Below are 20916 nucleotides of genomic sequence, written 5' to 3'. Positions count from 1 at the left end.
GCTAAAGCACAGATGCTCAATTACCCCTTTAACCGTCATTTTTCTTTTTTACTGGAGTTTTAAGCACAAATGCCTCCGGGCACAAAAAGATGCTGTGTCTGGTTGCTGGTCTGCCAGCCTGTAAAAGCCAGGCCATATGAAACATATGTATGTTTCTCAGGGGAAGAGGGAGTTTAATTTCAATTCTGAGCCTGATTCTTTGTGAGGTTCCACCATTCTTGGGAAACAGCTCCAAGTGAATCTGCCTCAAGGGCAGGAGAGACCGTTCTCCAGCCTAAGAAATTCCTCTGAATTGTAATCTCGCTGTTCTTGCCAATTCCCCAGTCTTTCCATTAACAAAGACTTGGCAAATCCATGTGGATGGGGGAGATACCAGAGAAATGAGAATGGAGAAGTGTGAGGAGCGATGGCAGGAATGACCTGCAGCATGTGGTGAAGGCAGCATGCACTGGGGTGTGTCATGGGGCAGGGTTGTCCAAAGCGGCGCTGGGCACAAGCACCTCCCTGGAACAAACAGCCGAGCAACCTGAACCAGACGGACACAGCTTCCATCTGTGTCTCAAAGTGCAGCTTGCAAGCAGCCTGCAACAGAATCATCCCTGGGGGCACTGAAAAATGGCAGTTATAGGGCATCAAACCAGTGACTGAGAATCTCCATGCTGAGATCCTGGAATTGGTAGTTTGACTATTTGCTCTCTCCAAGTAATTCGGATGCACAAGCATGAAAACTTCTGGTTAACAACAACAACAAAAAGAGTTAGCTACCAGTATACTTGCAACATTAGCCAAATTATCAGGCTTCTCTGCGTTCATCTTCTCATCTGAAAGTGGAGCTCACTGCTCCCTACTTGCAAAGTTATTTGAGGATACACAACAGTACATTTAAGTCCTTGGACAGCACTAAGCACCCAAAAAGATGTCCTTTTCATTATAGGGGACTGGAATACAAGAGTAGGAAATCAAGAAACACCTGGAGTAACAGGCAAATTTGGCCTTGGAGTACAGAATGAAGCAGGGCAAAGGCTAATAGAGTTTTGCCAAGAGAACGCACTGGTCATAGCAAACACCTTCTAACAACACAAGAGAAGACTCTATACAAGGACATCACCAGATGGTCAACACCGAAATCAGATTGATTATATTCTTTGTAGTCAAAGATGGAGAAGCTCTATACAGTTAGCAAAAACAAGGCCAGGAGCTGACTGTGGCTCAGATCAGGAACTCCTTATTGCCAAATTCAGACTTAAATTGAAGAAAGTAGGGAAAACCACTAGACCATTCAGGTATGACCTAAATCAAGTCCCTTATGATTATACAGTGGAAGTGAGAAATAGATTTAAGGGACTAGATCTGATAGACAGAGTGCCTGATGAACTATGGACAGAGGTTTGTGACATTGTACAGGAGACAGGGATCAAGACCATCCCCATGGAAAAGAAATGGAAAAAAGCAAAATGGCTGTCTGAGGACGCTTTACAAATAGCTGTGAAAAGAAGAGAAGTGAAAAGCAAAGGAGAAAAGGAAAGATATAAGCATCTGAATGCAGAGTTCCAAAGAGTAGCAAGGAGAGATAAGAAAACCTTCCTCAGTGATCAATGCAAAGAAATAGAGGAAAACAGCAGGATGGCAAAGACTAGAGATCTCTTCAAGAAAATTAGAGATACCAAGGGAATATTTCATGCAAAGATGGGCTTGATAAAGGACAGAAATAGTATGGACCTAATAGAAGCAGAAGATATTAAGAAGAGGTGGCAAGAATACAGAGAAGAACTGTACGAAAAAGAGCTTCATGATCCAGATAATCATGATGGTGTGATCACTCACCTGGAGCCAGATATCCAGGAATGTGAAGTCAAATGGGCCTTAGAAAGCATCACTACGAGCAAAGCTAGTGGAGGTGATGGAATTCCAGTTGAGCCATTTCAAATTCTGAAAGATGATGCTGTGAAAGTGCTGCACTCAATATGCCAGCACATTTGGAAAACTCAGCAGTGGCCACAGGACTGGAAAAGGTCAGTTTTCATTCCAATCCCAAAGAAAGGCAATGCCAAAGAATGCTCAAACTACCGCACAATTACACTCATCTCACATGCTAGTAAAGTAATGCTAAAAATTCTCCAAGCCAGGCTTTAGCAATAGGTGAACCATGAATTTCCAGATGTTCAAGCTGGTTTTAGAAAAGGCAGAGGAACCAGAGATCAAATTGCCAACATTCGCTGGATCATTGAAAAAGCAAGAGAGTTCCAGAAAAACATCTATTTCTGCTTTATTGACTATGCCAAAGCCTTTGACTGTGTGGATCACAATAAACTGTGGAAAATTCTGAAAGAGATGGGAATACCAGACCACCTGACCTGCCTCTTGAGAAACCTATATGCAGGTCAGGAAGCAGCAGTTAGAACTGGACATGGAACAACAGACTGGTTCCAAATAAGAAAAGGAGTACGTCAAGGCTGTATATTGTCACCCTGCTTATTTAACTTACATGCAGAGTACATCATGAGAAATGCTGGGCTGGAAGAAGCACAAGTTGGAATCAAGATTGCCAGGAGAAATATCAATAACCTCAGATATGCAGATGACACCACCCTTATGGCAGAAAGTGAAGAGGAACTAAAATTCCTCTTGAGGAAAGTGAAAAAGGAGAGTGAAAAAGTTGGCTTGAAGCTCAACTTTCAGAAAACTAAGATCATGGCATCTGGTCCCTTCACTTCATGGGAAATAGATGGGGAAACAGTGGAAACATTGGCTGATTTTACTTTTCTGGGCTCCAAAATCACTGCAGATGGTGATTGCAGCCATGAAATTAAAAGACCCTTACTCCTTGGAAGGAAAGTTATGACCAACCTAGATAGCATGTTGAAAAGCAGAGACATTACTTTACCAACAAAGGTCCATCTAGTCAAGACTATGGTTTTTCCAGTGGTCATGTATGGATGTGAAAATTGGACTATGAAGAAAGCTGATTGCCAAAGAATCGATTCTTTTGATCTGTGGTCCTGGAGAAGACTCTTGAGAGTCCCTTGGACTGCAAGGTGATCCAACCAGTCCATCCTAAAGGAGACCAGTCCTGGGTATTCATTAGAAGGACTGATGCTGAAGCTGAAACTCCAATACTTTGGCCACCTAATAGGAAGAGTTGACTCACTGGAAAAGACCCTGATGCTGGGAGGGATTGGAGGCAGGAGGAGAAGGGGATGACAGAGGATGAGATGGCTGGATGGCATCACCAACTCGATGGACATGAGTTTGGGTAAACTCCAGGAGTTGGTGATGGACAGGGAGGTCTGGCGTGGTGCGATTCATGGGGTTGCAAAGAGTCAGACACAACTGAGTGACTGAACTGAACTGAAGCGCACTGAGAATGCTCCACTGGGCTTCCCAGGTGGCTCAGTAGTAAAGAATCTGCCTGCCAATGCAGGACACCCAGGAAACTCGGGTTTGATCCCTGGATCAGGAAGATCTCCTGTTGGAAGAAATGGCAACCCACTCGGTATTCTTACCTGAAAAATCCTGTGGACAGAGTAGCCCAGCGGGCTGCAACCATGGGCTCACAAAGAGTTGGACACGGCTGAGCTTACATGCAATGACATTCTTGTAGCATCCTTCTTAACATGAGTGTACAAATTTTACCAGCTATACACATTCACAAATGACCCCAAAGGACCAATACAGGGTTTTGTTTTGTTTCTTTAACCTGGCATCCAGTGTTCTATGTCTGTTTATTTTGGATTCAGAGAATGTTCCTATGCAGGGATTCTCTCCACTCCCAGCCCAGAGGCTCAGGAGGTTGTCAGTTTGGGGGAGATAGTCAGGGTCCATGAACTTACATGAGAAAGAAAATTGCACTTCTAGTTTTCAGTTCAGTTCAGTTCAGTTGCTCAGTCATGTCCGACTCTTTGCGACCCCATGAATCGCAGCACGCCAGGCCTCCCTGTCCATCACCAACTCCCAGAGTCTCTCAGACTCACGTCCAGAGATGCCATCCAGCCATCTCATCCTCTGTCGTCCCCTTTTCCTTCTGCCCCCAATCCCTCCCAGCATCAGAGTCTTTTCCAATGAGTCAACTCTTCGCATGAGGTGGCCAAAGTACTGGAGTTTCAGCTTTAGCATCATTCCTTCCAAAGAAATCCCAGGGCTGATCTCCTTCAGAATGGACTGGTTGGATCTCCTTACAGTCCAAGGGACTCTCAAGAGTCTTCTCCAACACCATAATTCAAAAGCATCAATTCTTTGACACTCAGCTTTCTTCACAGTCCAACTCTCACATCCATACATGACCACTGGAAAAACCATAGCCTTGACTAGACGGACCTTTGTTGGCAATGTCTCTGCTTTTGAATATGCTATCTAGGTTGGTCTTAACTTTCCTTCCAAGGAGTAAGCGTCTTTTAATTTCATCACCATCTACAGTGATTTTGGAGACCAAAAAAATAAAGTCTGACACTGTTTCCACTGTTTCCCCATCTATTTCCCATAAAGTGATGGGACCAGATGCCATGATCTTCATTTTCTGAATGTTCAGCTTTAAGCCAACTTTTTCACTCTCCTCTTTCACTTTCATCAAGAGGCTTTTGAGTTCCTCTTCACTTTCTGCCATAAGGGTGGTGTCACCTGCATATCTGAGGTGATTGATATTTCTCCCGGCAATCTTGATTCCAACTTGTGCTTCTTCCAGTTTTACTAACCTTAAATGAAGGGTAGCATTTCCTTCAATTATGAACATAAGCATCACCTGGGTATGTGTCTTCAGAAATCACCATGTTACACTCATTGGAGATGCATCCAAAAATCATTTATATTTCTTGTTTGAAACTATAGTAGTTATTAGACCCATCACAAATCTTGTTATTTAATACATTATAACCATGACAACAAAAATATGTTTTTATAACTGTACTTAATTGATTTACTTTGTAAGCCTATGTATTTTATTTACTTTAAAACATTTTCCTGAGGAGTCCTTAGGCCTCAGACAGCCAAGAGGAACAAAATTAGGTTAAGAACTCCAGGGCTGATGGCTACTTAAGTTGTCATTTCAAAAAGAGTGCATGTAAGTATAAACTGAGTCACTTTGCTATATAGCAGAGATTGCCACATGTTGCAAATCAACTCTACTTCAGTAAAAATAAATACATAAATAAATAAAGTGACAGATCCTGTCAGACTGTCTGCTGGGGAAGGAGTTACAAAGGCTCATGTGACAAATGAAATGACAATTATTTGTTAGCACTAGTCCTGTGTTTTGTAGACCCTGATCTGGGTGTTGGGGACACATTACTAAACAAAATGGGCAAAAATCCCTGCCCTTATGAAGCTGAACAGGGTGTGTGTGTGTGTGTGTGTGGTCTATTCAGGTATGATTCATGTACCGTCATCAACCAAGCAGTTGGGACTTGGTTAGGCTCCATTAAGGTGGACTGTACATGACCTTGCCATACTTTCTGCCTTTAATTTTTTTCAAAATGCTGTCAATGATGATGGGGCATAAACATCAAAGCATTTGCCATGTGGGTAAAACTTTCAGGATAAGGAATCTCTTTGCTTTTAAAATAGTGTATTTTGACCCGGAAATCAGGAACCCTTCAACTTTCTCAAGTCCCCTTTTCCTCCTTCATCAGATCTATTTATGCCAGATGTTGGCAGGGTCGCACCCACATTCCCTTGGCCCTTCCTGGAGCTTACACATGCCTATGGCTTTCTGCGTCTCCCTCCCTGTTTGTCAGAGGGAACAAGCTTTCTCCTTATACAGGGCAAGATGGAAATTCTGGGGGATGATGCCCTAGAAGCAGCTCTCAAGCAGCGAGGGATAGGAGATGGTGCATAAATACTCTTAGCCTCCTTGCTCCTAGAAAGATGATTCTGGAGCATCTCTCCCAGAAGGTCTCTGGCGCGACAGAGCCCCAGGCACCCGTAGGAGTGACTATTCATCAATACACACCCGTTTTTCAAACCTCTGTCCCTCTTGGTCTCATCTCCACACTCCGCCATGTCCAGTGAGCTTCCTGGGGTCATCTCTCAGGAAGTAGTTGTATGTGGGTCTTTGCCTTAGATTCTCCTTCTGTCAGAATCCATGCAGAGGTCATCTATTCTCTTGATTCAGAGTATACACATTTCAAGACTTCTGTTGACAGGTTTGCTGCACAATCTGGACAAGTGCTATTTCATCTCCCTCTCACAGAACTGCTCCTGCTTGTACGTTTTGTACCTGCTTCAGACCAAATCCATCTTCTCTCTGCCTGAAATCCCATTACCGTTTCTTTGATGACCCAGTGATAGTCACTGGATCGTTTTGACCAGAGTCTGAACTCACTGAATTGATAACTTCATGGAATGATTTTATTTTTCCAGTAATTGCTACTGAGTGTGTTCTTCCCAGTGAATATAGGGAACACAACAATAACTCAGCCTGATTCTATCTGTCTAAGCCATTAAAGAAGACAATCTCATTCGAATTCAAAATAACACCCCTTTCCTTTGCTCGGGCTAAGGTTGCATCGGAGAAAGAGACAGAAGTAGCAAGGCATAGGTAGTGTCAGGAAACACGGTGCACTTTCTTGTTCTTTCTTTCTTCTGAGTCCCTCCCCCAAATCAAGTCTCTTACAAACTCCTGGCTCAAACTTATGGGGAGCCATCAGGAGGGGAGCGTTCAGTAACCCAGCTGGCTGCAATCAGCTGCCTGGAGATGCTGTTGGAGGAAGGTGAGATGCCTGAATCTCATTCGTGTCCAACTGAAGACAGCCTCTGCTTTTGGAGTGGTCATGGTATGGATGATATATGTGGTTTTAGAGTAATATTCAGGTCCTTCCCAACTCCTGTACACTGTAGAAAAGCAGCCGTGGCCTTCCCTGGTCATCCAGTGATTGAGAACCCAATTGCCAGTACAGGGACACAGGTTCGATCCCCAGTCCAGGATGATTCCACACGCCATGGGGCAACTAAGCCCACATGCCACAGCTATTCAGGCCATGCTCCAGAGCCTGCAAGCTGCAACTACTCCTGCATGCTGCAACTGCTGAGGCCACCACAACGAGAAGCCTGTGCCCCGCCCCTAAAGAGCAGCCCCGCTAGCCTCAACTAGAGGGAGCCCATGCGTGGCAATGAAGACAACACAGTCAAAAACAAAAAAAACAAACAAAAAATGGGGAAGCAAGGAAAAGCAGCTGCATTTCCCTTTGATTCTCCCATGGTGCATGCCTCCAATGCCCTCGCCAAGTTGGGCACCATCCCATTTCTTAATTAAGCGCTTGCCAAGCTGGAATCAAGATTGCTGGGAGAAATATCAATAACCTCAGATATGCAGATGACACCACCCTTATGGCAGAAAGTGAAGAGGAACTCAAAAGCCTCTTGATAAAGGTGAAAGAGGAGAGTGAAAAAGTTGGCTTAAAGCTCAACATTTAGAAAAGAAGATCATGGCATCTGGTCCCCTCACTTCATGGCAAATAGATGGGGAAACAATGGAAACAGTGTCAGACTTTATTTTTTGGGGCTCCAAAATCACTGCAGATGGTGATTGCAGCTATGAAATTAAAAGACGCTTACTCCTTGGAATAAAAGGTACAACCAACCTAGACAGCATATTGAAAAGCAGAGACATTACTTTGCCAACAAAGGTCTGTCTAGTCAAGGCTATGGTTTTTCCAGTGGTCATGTATGGATGTGAGAGTTGGAGTGTGAAGAAAGCTGAGCGCTGAAGAATTGATGCTTTTGAACTGTGGTGTTGGAGAAGACTCTTGAGAGTCCCTTGGACTGCAAGGAGATCCAACCAGTCCATTCTGAAGGCGATCAGCCCTGGGATTTCTTTGGAAGGAATGATGCTAAAGCTGAAACTCCAGTACTTTGGCCACCTCATGCGAAGAGTTGACTCATTGGAAAAGACTCTGATGCTGGGAGGGATTGGGGGCAGGAGGAGAAGGGGACGACAGGATGAGATGGCTGGATGGCATCACTGACTCGATGGACATGAGTCTGAGTGAACTCCAGGAGATGGTGATGGACAGGGAGGCCTGGTGTGCTGCGATTCATGGGGTCACAAAGAGTCAGACACGACTGAACGACTGAACCGAACTGAACTGACTGATGCTCCCTGCTCCCTTTCCACGCACCATCAGAGCCAGAGGAAATGGGTGTCTTCTATGCCCGCGTAGGGCTTCAGGGATCTGCCTGGGGAAGGTTGCTTCCATCTTTCTCTTCCCAGGCACACAATATATACTATCCAGAGGTCTCATCCTGAGCCTCAGGCTACGTATGTCCTGGGGTTTTCACTTTCTGAAACTTCCAGATGAGAAATGAACTCTATATGTATCAGCATCCGTCCCAACTTCATGGGATAAACGTTAACATCTCCCCTGTCACCAAGTGGAGCAGGTGTCCCAGCACTCGCTTTCAGTCTCCCAGAGAGCTTCTCTGATCCAGAACAACCTCCTGACTATATCTTTTGTGGGTAAAAACATTCAGATCAGTCCAGCATCTTTGGAACAAGAGAGGTAGAGTAGGAATCTTTGGCCATGAATCTAGCTTTCCTTGAATTTGGCCTTCCAGGATTAAATTTTTTTTCTTCATAGTAGTATCTGCATTCTTGTCTTACAATGTTTGTAACCTCTGGGGATAGGAATGTTTATCTGTGGTTCATGTCAATGTGATATTACATATAATTTTATAGCAACTCATTTGCATTACCCAAGGTCATAAAGACATCATTCTTGTCACTCAAGAAACAAATTCAGGAAATCACTAGAGTTTCCAATGACACAGTGGAAGAAAAGGCAAACATTTATTTTTATTTGCAAGAGCAGTTTCTGCCAATAGTTAATGCTCACAAAACCTTTTAAGCTACAGTAACTTTTGGTAAACTCAATGAAGACTTTAAAAAAGACCCAGTGATAAGAAAATTACAGAAAAATCTCCGTTACACTGTCGAAAATGTTTGGAATCCAAAATCCACTATTTTCTGCAATGGTTTTTAATATTTGCTCTGGTTAAAAAAAGATTTTCTTTTTGCTTCCTTTCTACTTCTACATAGTCCTGGTTAAATGAATACAATCTCTCCCATATCTGCCATTTTCTGGATTTAGATTATTTTCATTCTTACAGCCTTATATTAATATTTTAATATTTTACATAAAACATTGAGTGTGTTGTGTTTTATGAAAAAAAATTATAGATCCTATTTATGATGAGGCATTTCCAGTTTAGTGAAAAACTGAAAATCTAAACAGTAGAAAGTCATTTTATGCCTTTTTTTCCTTTTTAGCTATAATAAATAATTAGCAACCTATTAATTACAAACATTCTTAGTTAGGCTTAGAGTAGCCAGAGTAGCCAGAGCATTTTCAAAATTTTAAATTCATGTTTGTTACAGTATGTGAAGTCATTAAGAAAAGCCTCTGGTTTTCCAGTTTGGTAACAAATGGCTTTTGTTTGATGCAGAATTAATAGAAACTAATGATGACTATGTAGCTTTTCCAGAGTTTTAAAGGCAAATCTATATTGGCCTACAGTTAACATGCAAATTCTTCCAACAAGCAACACAAAATGTATTGTAGTAGTCATTCATGTTTATCAACATTCAAGAAGATCTAGTCAGCAGCACAACTCTCCTATGTCAGAAACACGTAACATGGTCACAACTGAATTCAGATCACACCTGGGAAAAATCCCCTTTTCCTAATGCATCCTCTAGAGTCCAGACTCCCAGTACAGTACAGAAACAACAGCAATGAATACTGCGGTACAAAGGGAAGCACAGACAAGAGTTTGGTGTGCCAGCATACAGAGCTTTAAAAACAGTGACAAACAAAACCAAACATCTTGCCCTGTTCTCTTTTCCTTCTGTGAGACTAGAATTCTCACAGTCTTCTAGAAACATTCAATTTGGGGAATGAAGTCCAAATGACCCTAGCACTGGGGTGCTGAATCAAGATGGCAAAGGGGCAGAACATGGAGTTCAGCACCTCCCACAGATACATCAAACCATCCTAGCACTGAAATTGCTCCTTGGAGGGGAAATTTGGCCACAAGGGGACATCATACTCATTTAAGAGAAGGTACTGGGGGAACATACTGCCGTGCAAAAGATGGTTTACTACTACTAATAGGTTTGAAGGAAAATGTGGTTTTTCAAAATATTTCGTTTTCTCCCAAGGAATATTTTCGGTGGTATACCGTGGCTCAAATTTCACTGCATTATTTTTGGTTGGATAAATGAAATGTGCACCCACCCCCATCACCATCACTCTTAAGTCTTCTTCCATCACATAAGACACTTGTTAAGATAAGAAAGATATTCTACTAAAGCTGACGGTGATTGAGAGTCATTCAGTATTCAAAGTTCCTAAAGAATCGTTGGTTCTCTGAAAGGGATAAAAAAGTAGGAAAGACTTTTTTCAAACTCTTGCTAGTAAACAGGTATTACTTCAACTGATACAATGGCTACGTGACATCAAAGTACTATAAATTATCAAAACTATCGTACAGAAAAATTACAAATTCATTGCAAAATACATTACACCGCTACCATTAAGAAAAAAGTGCTTTTTGTTTTCCTTTCTTTTTTTTTTTTTTTGCCAGAAAAGTATTCTTTCAATATAGAAAATCCTATGCATTACCCTGCATGTGGCTAGGATATACCATAACGGAGTTTGTACTGAGTCCTTCTGATTTGCTGGATGAAAGGCTGAAAAATATAATAATGACTTATTAAAGCCATGTCCCAAATGAGCGTGCCAGCTGTCAGTGGAGAGATGCCTGTTGAAGACACAAGAGGACGCCCCGGTCTGCCGAGCCCTGCCGGTAGTCATCAGTCAGCTGGTCTGGGCTCGCAGGCCTGCTGCATGTTCTGCAGTTCCCTGCATTCTCCCGACCTGTTCTCGCATCCTCATCTCGCTTCGTCACCTCTGTGACTCTTGCGCTCAGTGATGCCGGTATTGCCTCATGAGAGGAACGATGCAGGACGGCGGCCCCGCCAGTTTCAGGAACGGGTGCCTGAGGAGCTCCTGTGCTGTGGCCCTCCGAGCGGGCTCCCGCACCAGCATCAGGTCTAGGAACGCCCGCAGCACTGAGGAGACCTGCGGAGACAGAGGACGGCCTCCTGAGGACTAACGATGGGACCCAACCCAGGCCCCCCAAGTGGCCTCCCAGCAAACTCCCAGGAAAGCCTTCTGCCCACAAGGCCAAATTCCAGACAGTCAGCTTGAAGAGAAAGAGCTCATGGGAGCAAAAGCAGGCATTGCCTTTCTTAACACACGCTGTTTTCCTTATCGTTTTCAAACCTGAAATACTAGAAGTAAATGACAGTACAACAAAGATACGTACTAATTAAGAGACAACAGCAGCTCTTATGGTGAACCCACTATGTTCAGACGGTGGTCACATACATTTGATGAGCAGTGTTATAAACATGGAATGAGTTTTATTTGTTTATTTTTCTAACCACGTAGCCATCTAGGCTTTGTGCAATTCTCCCCCCCCTTTTTTTTAAAGACTTTTTTTAATGTGGACCAGTTTTCAAGTCTTTATTGAATTGGTTACAATATTGCTTCTGCCTTATGCTTTTTTATTTTTCTGGCCTCAAGGCTTATAGGATCTTAGCTCACAGGTCAGGGATCAAACCCACAACCCCTGCATTGGAAGGGAAGTCTTAACCACTGGACTGCCAGGGAAGTTCCTGGAATTCCTTTCTTGAAGAGAAACAAATTTCCCTAAGGAATGTGACAACAGATAGCATTTGTCCTTTAGTTTCTTGTAATTTACTTTTTTGCAGTATAGCTCATGTACATTCAAGTACATAAAAAGCATATGTTTTACAGTAATTCTTTAAAACACACACAAACACACGCATGCACACACACACACATATACCCACACACCTATATATTCCATACTCCTACCCAGGTTCCCTGGGTTAAGAAGGTCCCCTGGAGGAGGGTATGGCAACCCACTCCAGTATTCTTGCCTGGGAAATCCCATGAACAGAGGAGCCTGGTGGGCTACAATCCAGGGGGTCACAAAGAGTCAGACACTATTGAGCACAGCACATTATTTAAACTGTCCAATGTTGTAAAATTTTCACGCTTTTGTTCAATTCAAGCAGCTTCCCCACTTTGTTGCAGGTCCACCCAGCCTACATGAGTGATTCTCCAGGGCCTCTTCCCTAAGGTGTAGGGATGAGGGGAGAGGGGATGCTGTCACAAACAATTCTCTCCCTCTTAGTATCTGGGGGGTAGTGGGATGGTCGGTATTTTTAGTGCTAATCTGTGGAAACAGCTCTCTCAGCAAGCCCAGCCCCACTGGTGGCTGCACAGTGGTGGTTTGTTGACTTAGCATCATTTTTTTCTGAGCTTGGCTCTACTTGATGATGCCTGGAAACCAGGAAAGACCCTCGCTGGTTCCCTCACCATGTTGCTCACTGCCCTGTACTATCTAGCCCCTGTCCACCCTCTGACATGCCTCATCCTTCACCTTGCTCACTTTGCCCTGGCTGAGGGTCTTCAAACTGCTCCTCCCTACACCTGGGATGTTTTTATCCCAGATCTTTGCATGACTTGCTCCTTTTTGCCAATCAGGCTCCAGTCCCTTGACAGGACTCCCTTCAACACTCGGCCAAAACTATCTCCCAATTCCTTTCTGCCCGCCTCAATCACCTCACAGCATTTTATTCATTTCCTGGCATGTACCACTCTCTAAAATTATTTTGATCATCCATTGTGTGTAGTTTGTTATCTGCTTCCCCAACTAGAATGCAACCCCTCTGAGAGTCAGGAAATGTGGGGCTTTGAGCTGGGATGTCCTGGTCATTAGAACACCCCCAGCGTGCCTTAAATTCCCAGTGCAGAAGTGCTGAGAGGCAACCACCCATGGGAGAGGAGCTCATGTGCCCACTTTCACAGAGGAGCTTCAGAGAGGGAGGGGCAGACTCACTTGCCCAAGGGAATGAACAAGAAGAGCAGAGATCTGAACTCAACAACTCTAATTCCATAACAGGCAGCTACGAGAAGCTACTGCAGCACAGAAAGCTCAGCCTGGTGCTCGGTGACGACCTGGCAGGGTGAGTGGGGGGTGGGAGGGAGGATCAAGAGGAAGAGGATACACGTACACTTACAGCTGATTTGTGATGCTGTACAGCAGAAGCTAATAGAGCACTTAGAAGTGACTAAAAAGTAAATTAAAAAAACAAAACAAGGTCCATGCCTAGAAACCAGGATCTACTCCCAGATGTGATATGCCAGTCTTTAACATTTCAGAGAGAAGGAAAAATCAAAGAACAATATGGAATTTCAGCAATGGATATTGCTTCTCACCTTGTGGAGGTCCTTCACTCTTGGAGGTAAACTGTCCCGAATCCGCCGCATGGCCTGGAGGGGGGGCTCGTTGAAGTAGGGGGGCTCACCATCAATCATCTCGATCACCATGATCCCAAGGGACCAGATGTCCACCTGTTAGGCACAGTGATTATCTCAGGCAAAGAGAACTTTCTGAAAGGTTGAGTATGGCCAGGGAACCCAGTAGATTCATACTCATTCATAAATTCATACGGTATTTGTAACTTCTCAAAATCTACAATTCAGATTTATCGGCTGAACGGTTGAGTGACCAAGTGTTTGCTACTGGTCTTCGCCTGCTTTTTAAAGGCAACTTCAGTGAAGATTCTGACAGTTAGGTACATGTGAATGTCTTACTACTCTGAAGTTCAGAACCTTTAAAAAAATCCTGTTTTTTATCAGGTCAGATGAGAAAGCCATTCAAAGTTTTATGTTACAAACAGAGAAGAAAATTACATTTAAACCAGAAAAAAATAAGAAAAGTTTTTGGCATATTCATAACAAACTCCAAAGAACTACACTGCACAACACAATATATTCTGATTCTTTTATTAAGTTGATTTTTTAAGTTCTTTGCTGCCGTATTTAGGTTTTTCCCTTTGTGTTTTATCACTCTGATGCAGTGTACACAAAACTGTATTCTGTAAAACCATTGTCAGGGACTGGAGGAAAGGAAAGAAAGAGATGACAAGCAATCCTTCCTGGTTAAAGAATGGGAAGTCAGGGCAATGAGGTGCCAGAGCTGCTATAAATTCCCGGGCCCTGGCGGCTCCCTCCTCCCTCATTACACCTCTTATCGGTTAGCTGCATTCCTGCTCTCGCCCAGAAGTGACCTCCACTGAGAGCTGATGCTCTCGGGACCACGGTGAGATAAGCAAGAGGCATACTTATCCAAGGGCAGCACACCAGGGAAGGAGAGTCCGCCGGCAGTCCGGCTGCTGTCCTCTGCTCACTGGTCCAGGACCCTGCCTCCGCTCCCCACTCTAAGACTGTCTCCCGCACCACGGTGTGCGGAAACGCCGTGCCCAGGCGAACGTGCTCCTTGCCTCCCTTGTGTGTGCGTGTCTCAGAGCTTTATTCACACCGTTCCCTCCCTCCCCCGAGAGCCCTCCTCCACTTCTGCCCCTCATTTTATGTATCCAAACCTTGTCCCTTAATACAGTAGGAGCAGGTATGCGAGCAACTCAAGTGTCCATCAGCAGATGCATGGATACAAAAAGACGGGGTATATATACAATGGAATATTAGTCATAAAAAGGAATGAAATGCTTCCATTTGCAATAACACAGATGGACTTGGAAGGTATTATGTTAAGTGAAGAAAGTCAGATAGAGAAAGACAAATATGTGTGGAATCTAAAAAATGTATGACATCACTTATGTGTGGAATCTAAAAAATGCAACAAACCAGTGAATAAAACAAAAAAGAACCAGACTAATAGAGAACAAACTTATGGTTACAAGTGGGAAGAGGGAAGGAGGGAGGGGCAATAAGGGGACAGGAGAATTAAAAAAACCCAGAAGGTTACTATGGGATTGTATGGAATCATGTGTGTGAAATTTTTTGGAAGTTGTAAATTGTAGGATTTAAAGAATAATTCAGTAAAAAAAGACAAGTTTTTAAAATTTAAAAGTCAGTAACAACCAAAATAGATTATGAGAGGTTATTTCCTTTCCAGAACAAACAGAAATTGTGCCATATTTTAAAATATGTTTCAGTATTCATATATAATTTTTTCCAATGGGAAAACATTATTTCTCACCGAAATATTCACCCCAATCTGTGGAGCTTTCTCTGACCCTGTATCCTCTGAACACGCCTGCTCATCTGTGAGTCTCCAGCCACTTTTCAGGTTGCACTGGCCCTGGGGTTAGATGAGAGTGGAGTGCCTCTTCCCCACTGCCCATTTGGGACCTATGCATACTGTTCGATCAATGCTGTCGTGACACCCCAAGGGTGGACAGACTCTCTTCTGCCACAACTTGCTCTGTGAAAAGCCTAGTGAATGGCAATCGAATGTGGAGTTAAAAGTCATCAAGCTGGTCTCCTGGGGTCATTAACGAGCTCAGAACCCTTGTATCTCAGCCAGGCCCTGCCCACTCCCCAGCAACAACCATCACCTCCTTACCTCTGTCCCATATGGCAGCCTAGAAATCACCTCAGGTGCCATCCAGTAGGGTGTACCAACCAAGGATTTCCTCTTTGGCACCTCTTTGGAAACTTGAGCACAGAAACCAAAGTCAGACAGCTTGATCTGAAAAGGAAAGGAATGCAACAAACTAACCATTGAAAAATACTGGCTTCAACAATTGGGGCAAGATGGAGGGACCTAGAGATTTTCATACTAATGAAGTAAGTCAGAAAGAGAGAGACAAATACCGTATGGTATCACTTATATGTGGAACCTAGAACAAACGATACAAATGAACTTATCTATGAAAAAGAAACAGACTCAGACAAAGAGAAGGGAGTTGTGGTTGCCAGGGAGGGGAGGATGGGCAGATGGGGGGTTGGGATCAGCAGATGCAAAGGGCGTGTATAAGATGGACAAACAGCAAGGTCCTGCTGTGTAGCACAGGGACCTGTACTCAGTATCGTGACAAACCACAATGGAAGAGAATATGAAAAAGAATATATATACACACATATATATACACACATATATGTACACACATGTATATACACACACGTATATACACACATGTATATACACACATGTACAATTGAACCACTTTGTTGAATAATAGAAATTAAGACAACATTGTAAATCAACTATACTTCAATAAAATAAATCATAAAAATATACTGGCTTCAAAATGTAGAAATATAACACAAGTTTCAGCTTCAAAGCAAAATCATCTTATCCTTCACAGGTCTTGGATATATCAGAGAAGGGGCTCTCAGACCCTTTCGTTGGAAAAGCACAACCCATTTTAATGAAAATAACTCTCATGGCCCCACCAGGACTGACTTTCAAATGTTTAGCTACTGCTATCTTTTTATACAATCATGAAATAATATAATACACCCAAAACAAGAAACTCATCAAAATTCAGGGCCACTACTTCCATTTAATGTAGGAGAGATAAGAAAGCCTTCCTCAGTGATCAATGCAAAGAAATAGAGGAAAACAACAGAATGGGATAGACTAGAGATCTCTTCAAGAACATTAGAGATACCAAGGGAACATTTCATGCAAAGATGGGCTCGATAAAGGACAGAAATGGTATGGACCTAACAGAAACAGAAGATATTAAGAAGAGGTGGCAAGAATACACAGAAGAACTATACAAAAAAGAGTTTCACAGCCAAGATAATCACGATGGTGTGATCACTCACCTAGAGCCAGACATCCAGGAATGTGAAGTCAAGTGGGCCTTAGAAAGTGTCACTACAAACAAAGCTAGTGGAGGTGATGGAATTCCAGTTGAGCTATTCCAAATCCTGAAAGATGATGCTGTGAAAGTGCTGCACTCAATATGTCAGCAAATTTGGAAAACTCAGCAGTGGCCACAGGACTGGAAAAGGTCAGTTTTCATTCCAATCCCAAAGAAAGGCAATGCCAAAGAATGCTCAAACTACCGCACAATTGCACTCATCTCACACGCTAGTAAAGTAATGCTCAAAATTCTCCAAGCCAGGCTTCAGCAATACGTGAACCATGAACTTCCTGATGTTCAAGCTGGTTTTAGAAAAGGCAGAGGAACCAGAGATCAAATTGCCAGCATCCGCTGGATCATGGAAAAAGCAAGAGAGTTCCAGAAAAACATCTACTTCTGCTTCATTGACTATGCCAAAGCCTTTGACTGTGTGGATCACAATAAACTGTGGAAAATTCTGAAAGAGATGGGAATACCAGACCACCTGACCTGCCTCTTGAGAAACCTATATGCAGGTCAGGAAGCAGCAGTTAGAACTGGACATTGAAAAACAGACTGGTTCCAAATAGGAAAAGGAGTACGTCTAGGCTGTATATTGTCACCCTACTTATTTGACTTACATGCAGAGTGCATTATGAGAAACACTGGGCTGGATGAAGCACAAGCTGGAATCAAGATTGCCAGGAGAAATATCAATAACCTCAGATGACACCACCCTTATGGCAGAAAGTGAAGAGGAACTAAAAAGCCTCTTGATGAAAGTGAAAGTGGAGAGTGAAAAAGTTGGCTTAAAGCTCAACATTCAGAAAACGAAGATCATGGCATCTGGTCCCATCACTTCATGGCAAATAGATGGGGAAACAGTGGAAACAGTGTCAGACTTTACTTTTTTGGTCTCCAAAATCACTGCAGATGGTGATTGCAGCCATGAAATTAAAAGACGCTTACTCCTTGGAAGGAAAGTTATGACCAACCTAGATAGCACATTGAAAACACAGACATTACTATGCCAACAAAGGTCCGTCTAGTCAAGGCTATGGTTTTTCCAGTGGTCATGTATAGAAGTGAGAGTTGGAGTGTGAAGAAAGCTGAGTGCCAAAGAATTGATGCTTTTGAACTGTGGTGTTGGAGAAGACTCTTGAGAGTCCCTTGGACTGCAAGGAGATCCAACCAGTCCATTCTGAAGGAGATCAGTCCTGGGATTTCTTTGGAAGGATTGATGCTAAAGCTGAAACTCCAATACTTTGGCCACCTCATGTGAAGAGTTGACTCATTGGAAAAGACTGTGTTGCTGGGATGGGTTGGGGGCAGGAGGAGAAGGGGACTACAGAAGATGAGATGGCTGGATGGCATCACCAACTCGATGGACATGAGTTTGGGTGAACTCCGGGAGTTGTTGATGGGCAGGGAGGCCTGGCATGCTGCAATTCATAGGGTCGCAAAGAATTGGACACGACTGAGAGACTGAACTGAACTGATGATGCTTTAGTGCAAATAAACTGCTAGTCACAAAGCAAGTTTTGTACAAACTGCTACAGTTTAGGTTTTTTCCCACTGAACACATTTGGATTTCTAAGTACTTTGAGATGATTCAAATAACCAACCTCATTTCTATGTTTGAATTATTACAAGACCCCATTTGTAAAGTATGCTGGAAAACCACTGTAGGCATAGGCTCCCCTTTTCTTTTGCTTTTCCTCCTCTCTCAGGATAACTCAAGTTGCCAATGGAAATATGGGCATAGAAACTGGGTGTTAACAATTAGTTATTAGGAGTTCAAAGTGTTCAATTTAATTACCCATTGTGCATGCACATATGTTGTTTATTTTAGAGGTCATCAAAAAAGAAAACCCTGAGATTTCTTGCCCAGAACTTTTAAGAATACTCTTAAGAACACACTGCACCATTAGGAAACCCGCCAGGTTATATATTCCAGGTGACCAGGATTCAGTTTATTTCTGGGAGGCCTGATTCCTGCTCATGATGATCTGATCTGATTGGAGAGGATTGCTACTTAGGATTACTGGTGATAACGGAATGCATTAAAAAAAATGCTTCAGGCATTGTTTGGCAATGGTTCAGAGTGGTCATTTGAAGTGAAAATTGCCATAAATCAAAAGTATGGTCTCTAAGGTACACATTCTCCCTTGATTCTCTTTATACATCTCTGAATTGTTTTCGGTCTTTTTTCTGGCTCTGTCTCTGCTGCCCACACCTTAATACTGGGGCTTCCTGGAGTTCATGTCCCAGTGCTCACCTCTTCTCTTTTTATGTGCTTTTGCTAGATACTTTTTTTTTCCCTCCCAGGCTTAATGCAGATTTCTCTCCTTCATTCTAAAACTACACATCCATCCAGTGTATGCTTCTACATAGAGTTAATTCTTGTGAAGGGTGTAAGGTCCATGTCTAGATTTATTTTTTGAGCATGTGGATATCCAGTTGTTCCAGTACCATTTGTTGAAAAGACAGTCTTTGCTCCATTGTCTTCAGTCGTGTCCAACTCTTTGTGGCCCTATGGACTGTGACCCTGCTAGGCTCCTCTGTCCATAGGATTCTTCAGGAAAGAATACTGGAGTGGTTCGCCATGCCCTTCCCCAGGAGATCTTCCCGACTCAGAGGTCGCACCCACACCTCAGGCATCGCCTTTATCTCCAGGTGTGTTCTTTGGCACTAGAGCCACCTAGGACGTCCTGTGCTGCCTTTACGCCCTCGTCAAAGGTCAGTTGACTCTGTTTATTCCTGGGCTGTCTAGCCTGTTTTATTGGTCTGATGACGGACAGGGAAGCCTGATGTGCTACAGTCCATGGGGTTGCAAAGAGTTTGACATGACTAAGCAAATGAACTGAACTGATAAACTTTCGAATCAATATGTCAATACCTACAAAACAACTCACTGAGACTTTGACTGAAGATTATATTGAATTTATGGGTCAGGTTGGAAAGAACATCTTGATAGTACTGAGTCCTTCTTATCCTGCAGCCTTATTATCATCACTTATTAGTTCTAGTTTTTCTTGTTGATTCTTTCAGATTTTCTACATAGGTGATCAGGTCATCTATGATCAAAGAGAGTTTTAATTTCTTCTTTCTCAATCTGTATACCTTTTATCCCTTTCCTTATTTTATTGCATCAGCTAGTGCTTCCAGTATGCTGTTGAAAAAGAATGGTGAACAGGGACATCTTTGCCTTTTTCCTAAACTTAGTGGGAAAGCATACTCAATACTTAAGCATACCTCAAGGCCCTGATCACTTCTCACTTTCTCTAGAATTTTTCTTAGGAGCCCTTATTGATCTGATCTCCAAATTTGTGAGAATTTAGCACCCCACTCCAGTACTCTTGCCTGGAAAATCCCATGGACGGAGGAGCCTGGTAGGCTGCAGTCCATGGGGTCGCTAAGAGTCAGATACGACTGAAGTGACATAGCAGCAGCAGCAGCAGCAGCGGACACGACTGAAGTGACTTAGCAGCAGCAGCTGCTGCTGCTGCTATGTCGCTTCAGTCGTGTCTGACTCTGTGCGACCCCACAGACGGCAGCCCACCAGGCTCCCCCATCCCTGGGGTTCTCCAGGCGAGAGCACTGGAGTGGGTTGCCATTTCCTTCTCCAATGCATGAAAGTGAAAAGTGAACGTGAAGTCGCTCAGTCGTGTCCGACTCTTAGCGACCCCGTGGACTGCAGCCCTCCAGGCCCCTCCCTCCCTGGGGTTCTCCAGGCAGGAGCACTGGAGCGGGTGCCATCGCCGTCTCCGTTAGCAGCAGCAGCACTCATTTACCTTTGAACTGTTCCCAGTGCTGATGTTGTCACTCCAGCTAGGAATGACATTGCTCAGGGGCAATAGATCTGTCTTTTAATTGTGAAGCCATACTGCGTTTGTTAAGATCTGGGAAAGCAGTAGGTACTCAAAAAAATGCATGCTATTAGATCGACTTTCTTTGATATTGACACATATATGAGTTTTTATATACAGAATATGGCTTCCCCAATGGCTGAGTGGGTAAAGAATCTGCCTGCAATGCAGGAGAGAGACACAGGAGACATGGATTTGATCCCTGGGTTGGGAAGATCCCCTGGAGGAGGAAATGGCAACCCACTTCAGTATTCTTATCTGGAAAGTCCCATGGACAGCAGAGCCTAGAGTGCTACAGTTCAAAGACTTGCAAAGAGTCGGACAGGATTGTGCATATACAATATACACACATACATGAGACAGGAG

The 20916-nt window shown here is 43.4% G+C and overlaps 1 protein-coding gene across 7 annotated transcripts in view; it reads right to left on the bottom strand.

Moving 5' to 3' along the window:
• Positions 1-8763: 8763 nt before the first annotated feature.
• Positions 8764-20916, bottom strand: part of PAK5 (p21 (RAC1) activated kinase 5) — a 422360-nt gene continuing 410207 nt past the window's right edge. For all 7 annotated transcript variants that reach the window (XM_086335108.1, XM_086335109.1, XM_086335106.1 and 4 more), the window contains 3 exons: positions 15451-15576; positions 13302-13436; positions 8764-11069 (listed from right to left, as the gene is read on the bottom strand). In XM_086335108.1, coding sequence (XP_086191234.1) covers positions 10914-11069; positions 13302-13436; positions 15451-15576 — 417 coding nt within the window. In that variant the 3' untranslated portion in view covers positions 8764-10913. The remainder of the gene's footprint in view (positions 11070-13301; positions 13437-15450; positions 15577-20916) is intronic.

The sequence above is a fragment of the Bos grunniens genome, chromosome 13 (genome assembly GCF_055505025.1).
Source record: "Bos grunniens cultivar Pamir isolate PY7600 chromosome 13, Bosgru_T2T1.0, whole genome shotgun sequence".
NCBI classification, from domain to species: domain Eukaryota; kingdom Metazoa; phylum Chordata; class Mammalia; order Artiodactyla; family Bovidae; genus Bos; species Bos grunniens.
The sequence above is the reverse complement of the archived record's forward strand: the minus strand, read 5'-3'. Positions and strand labels throughout refer to the sequence as shown.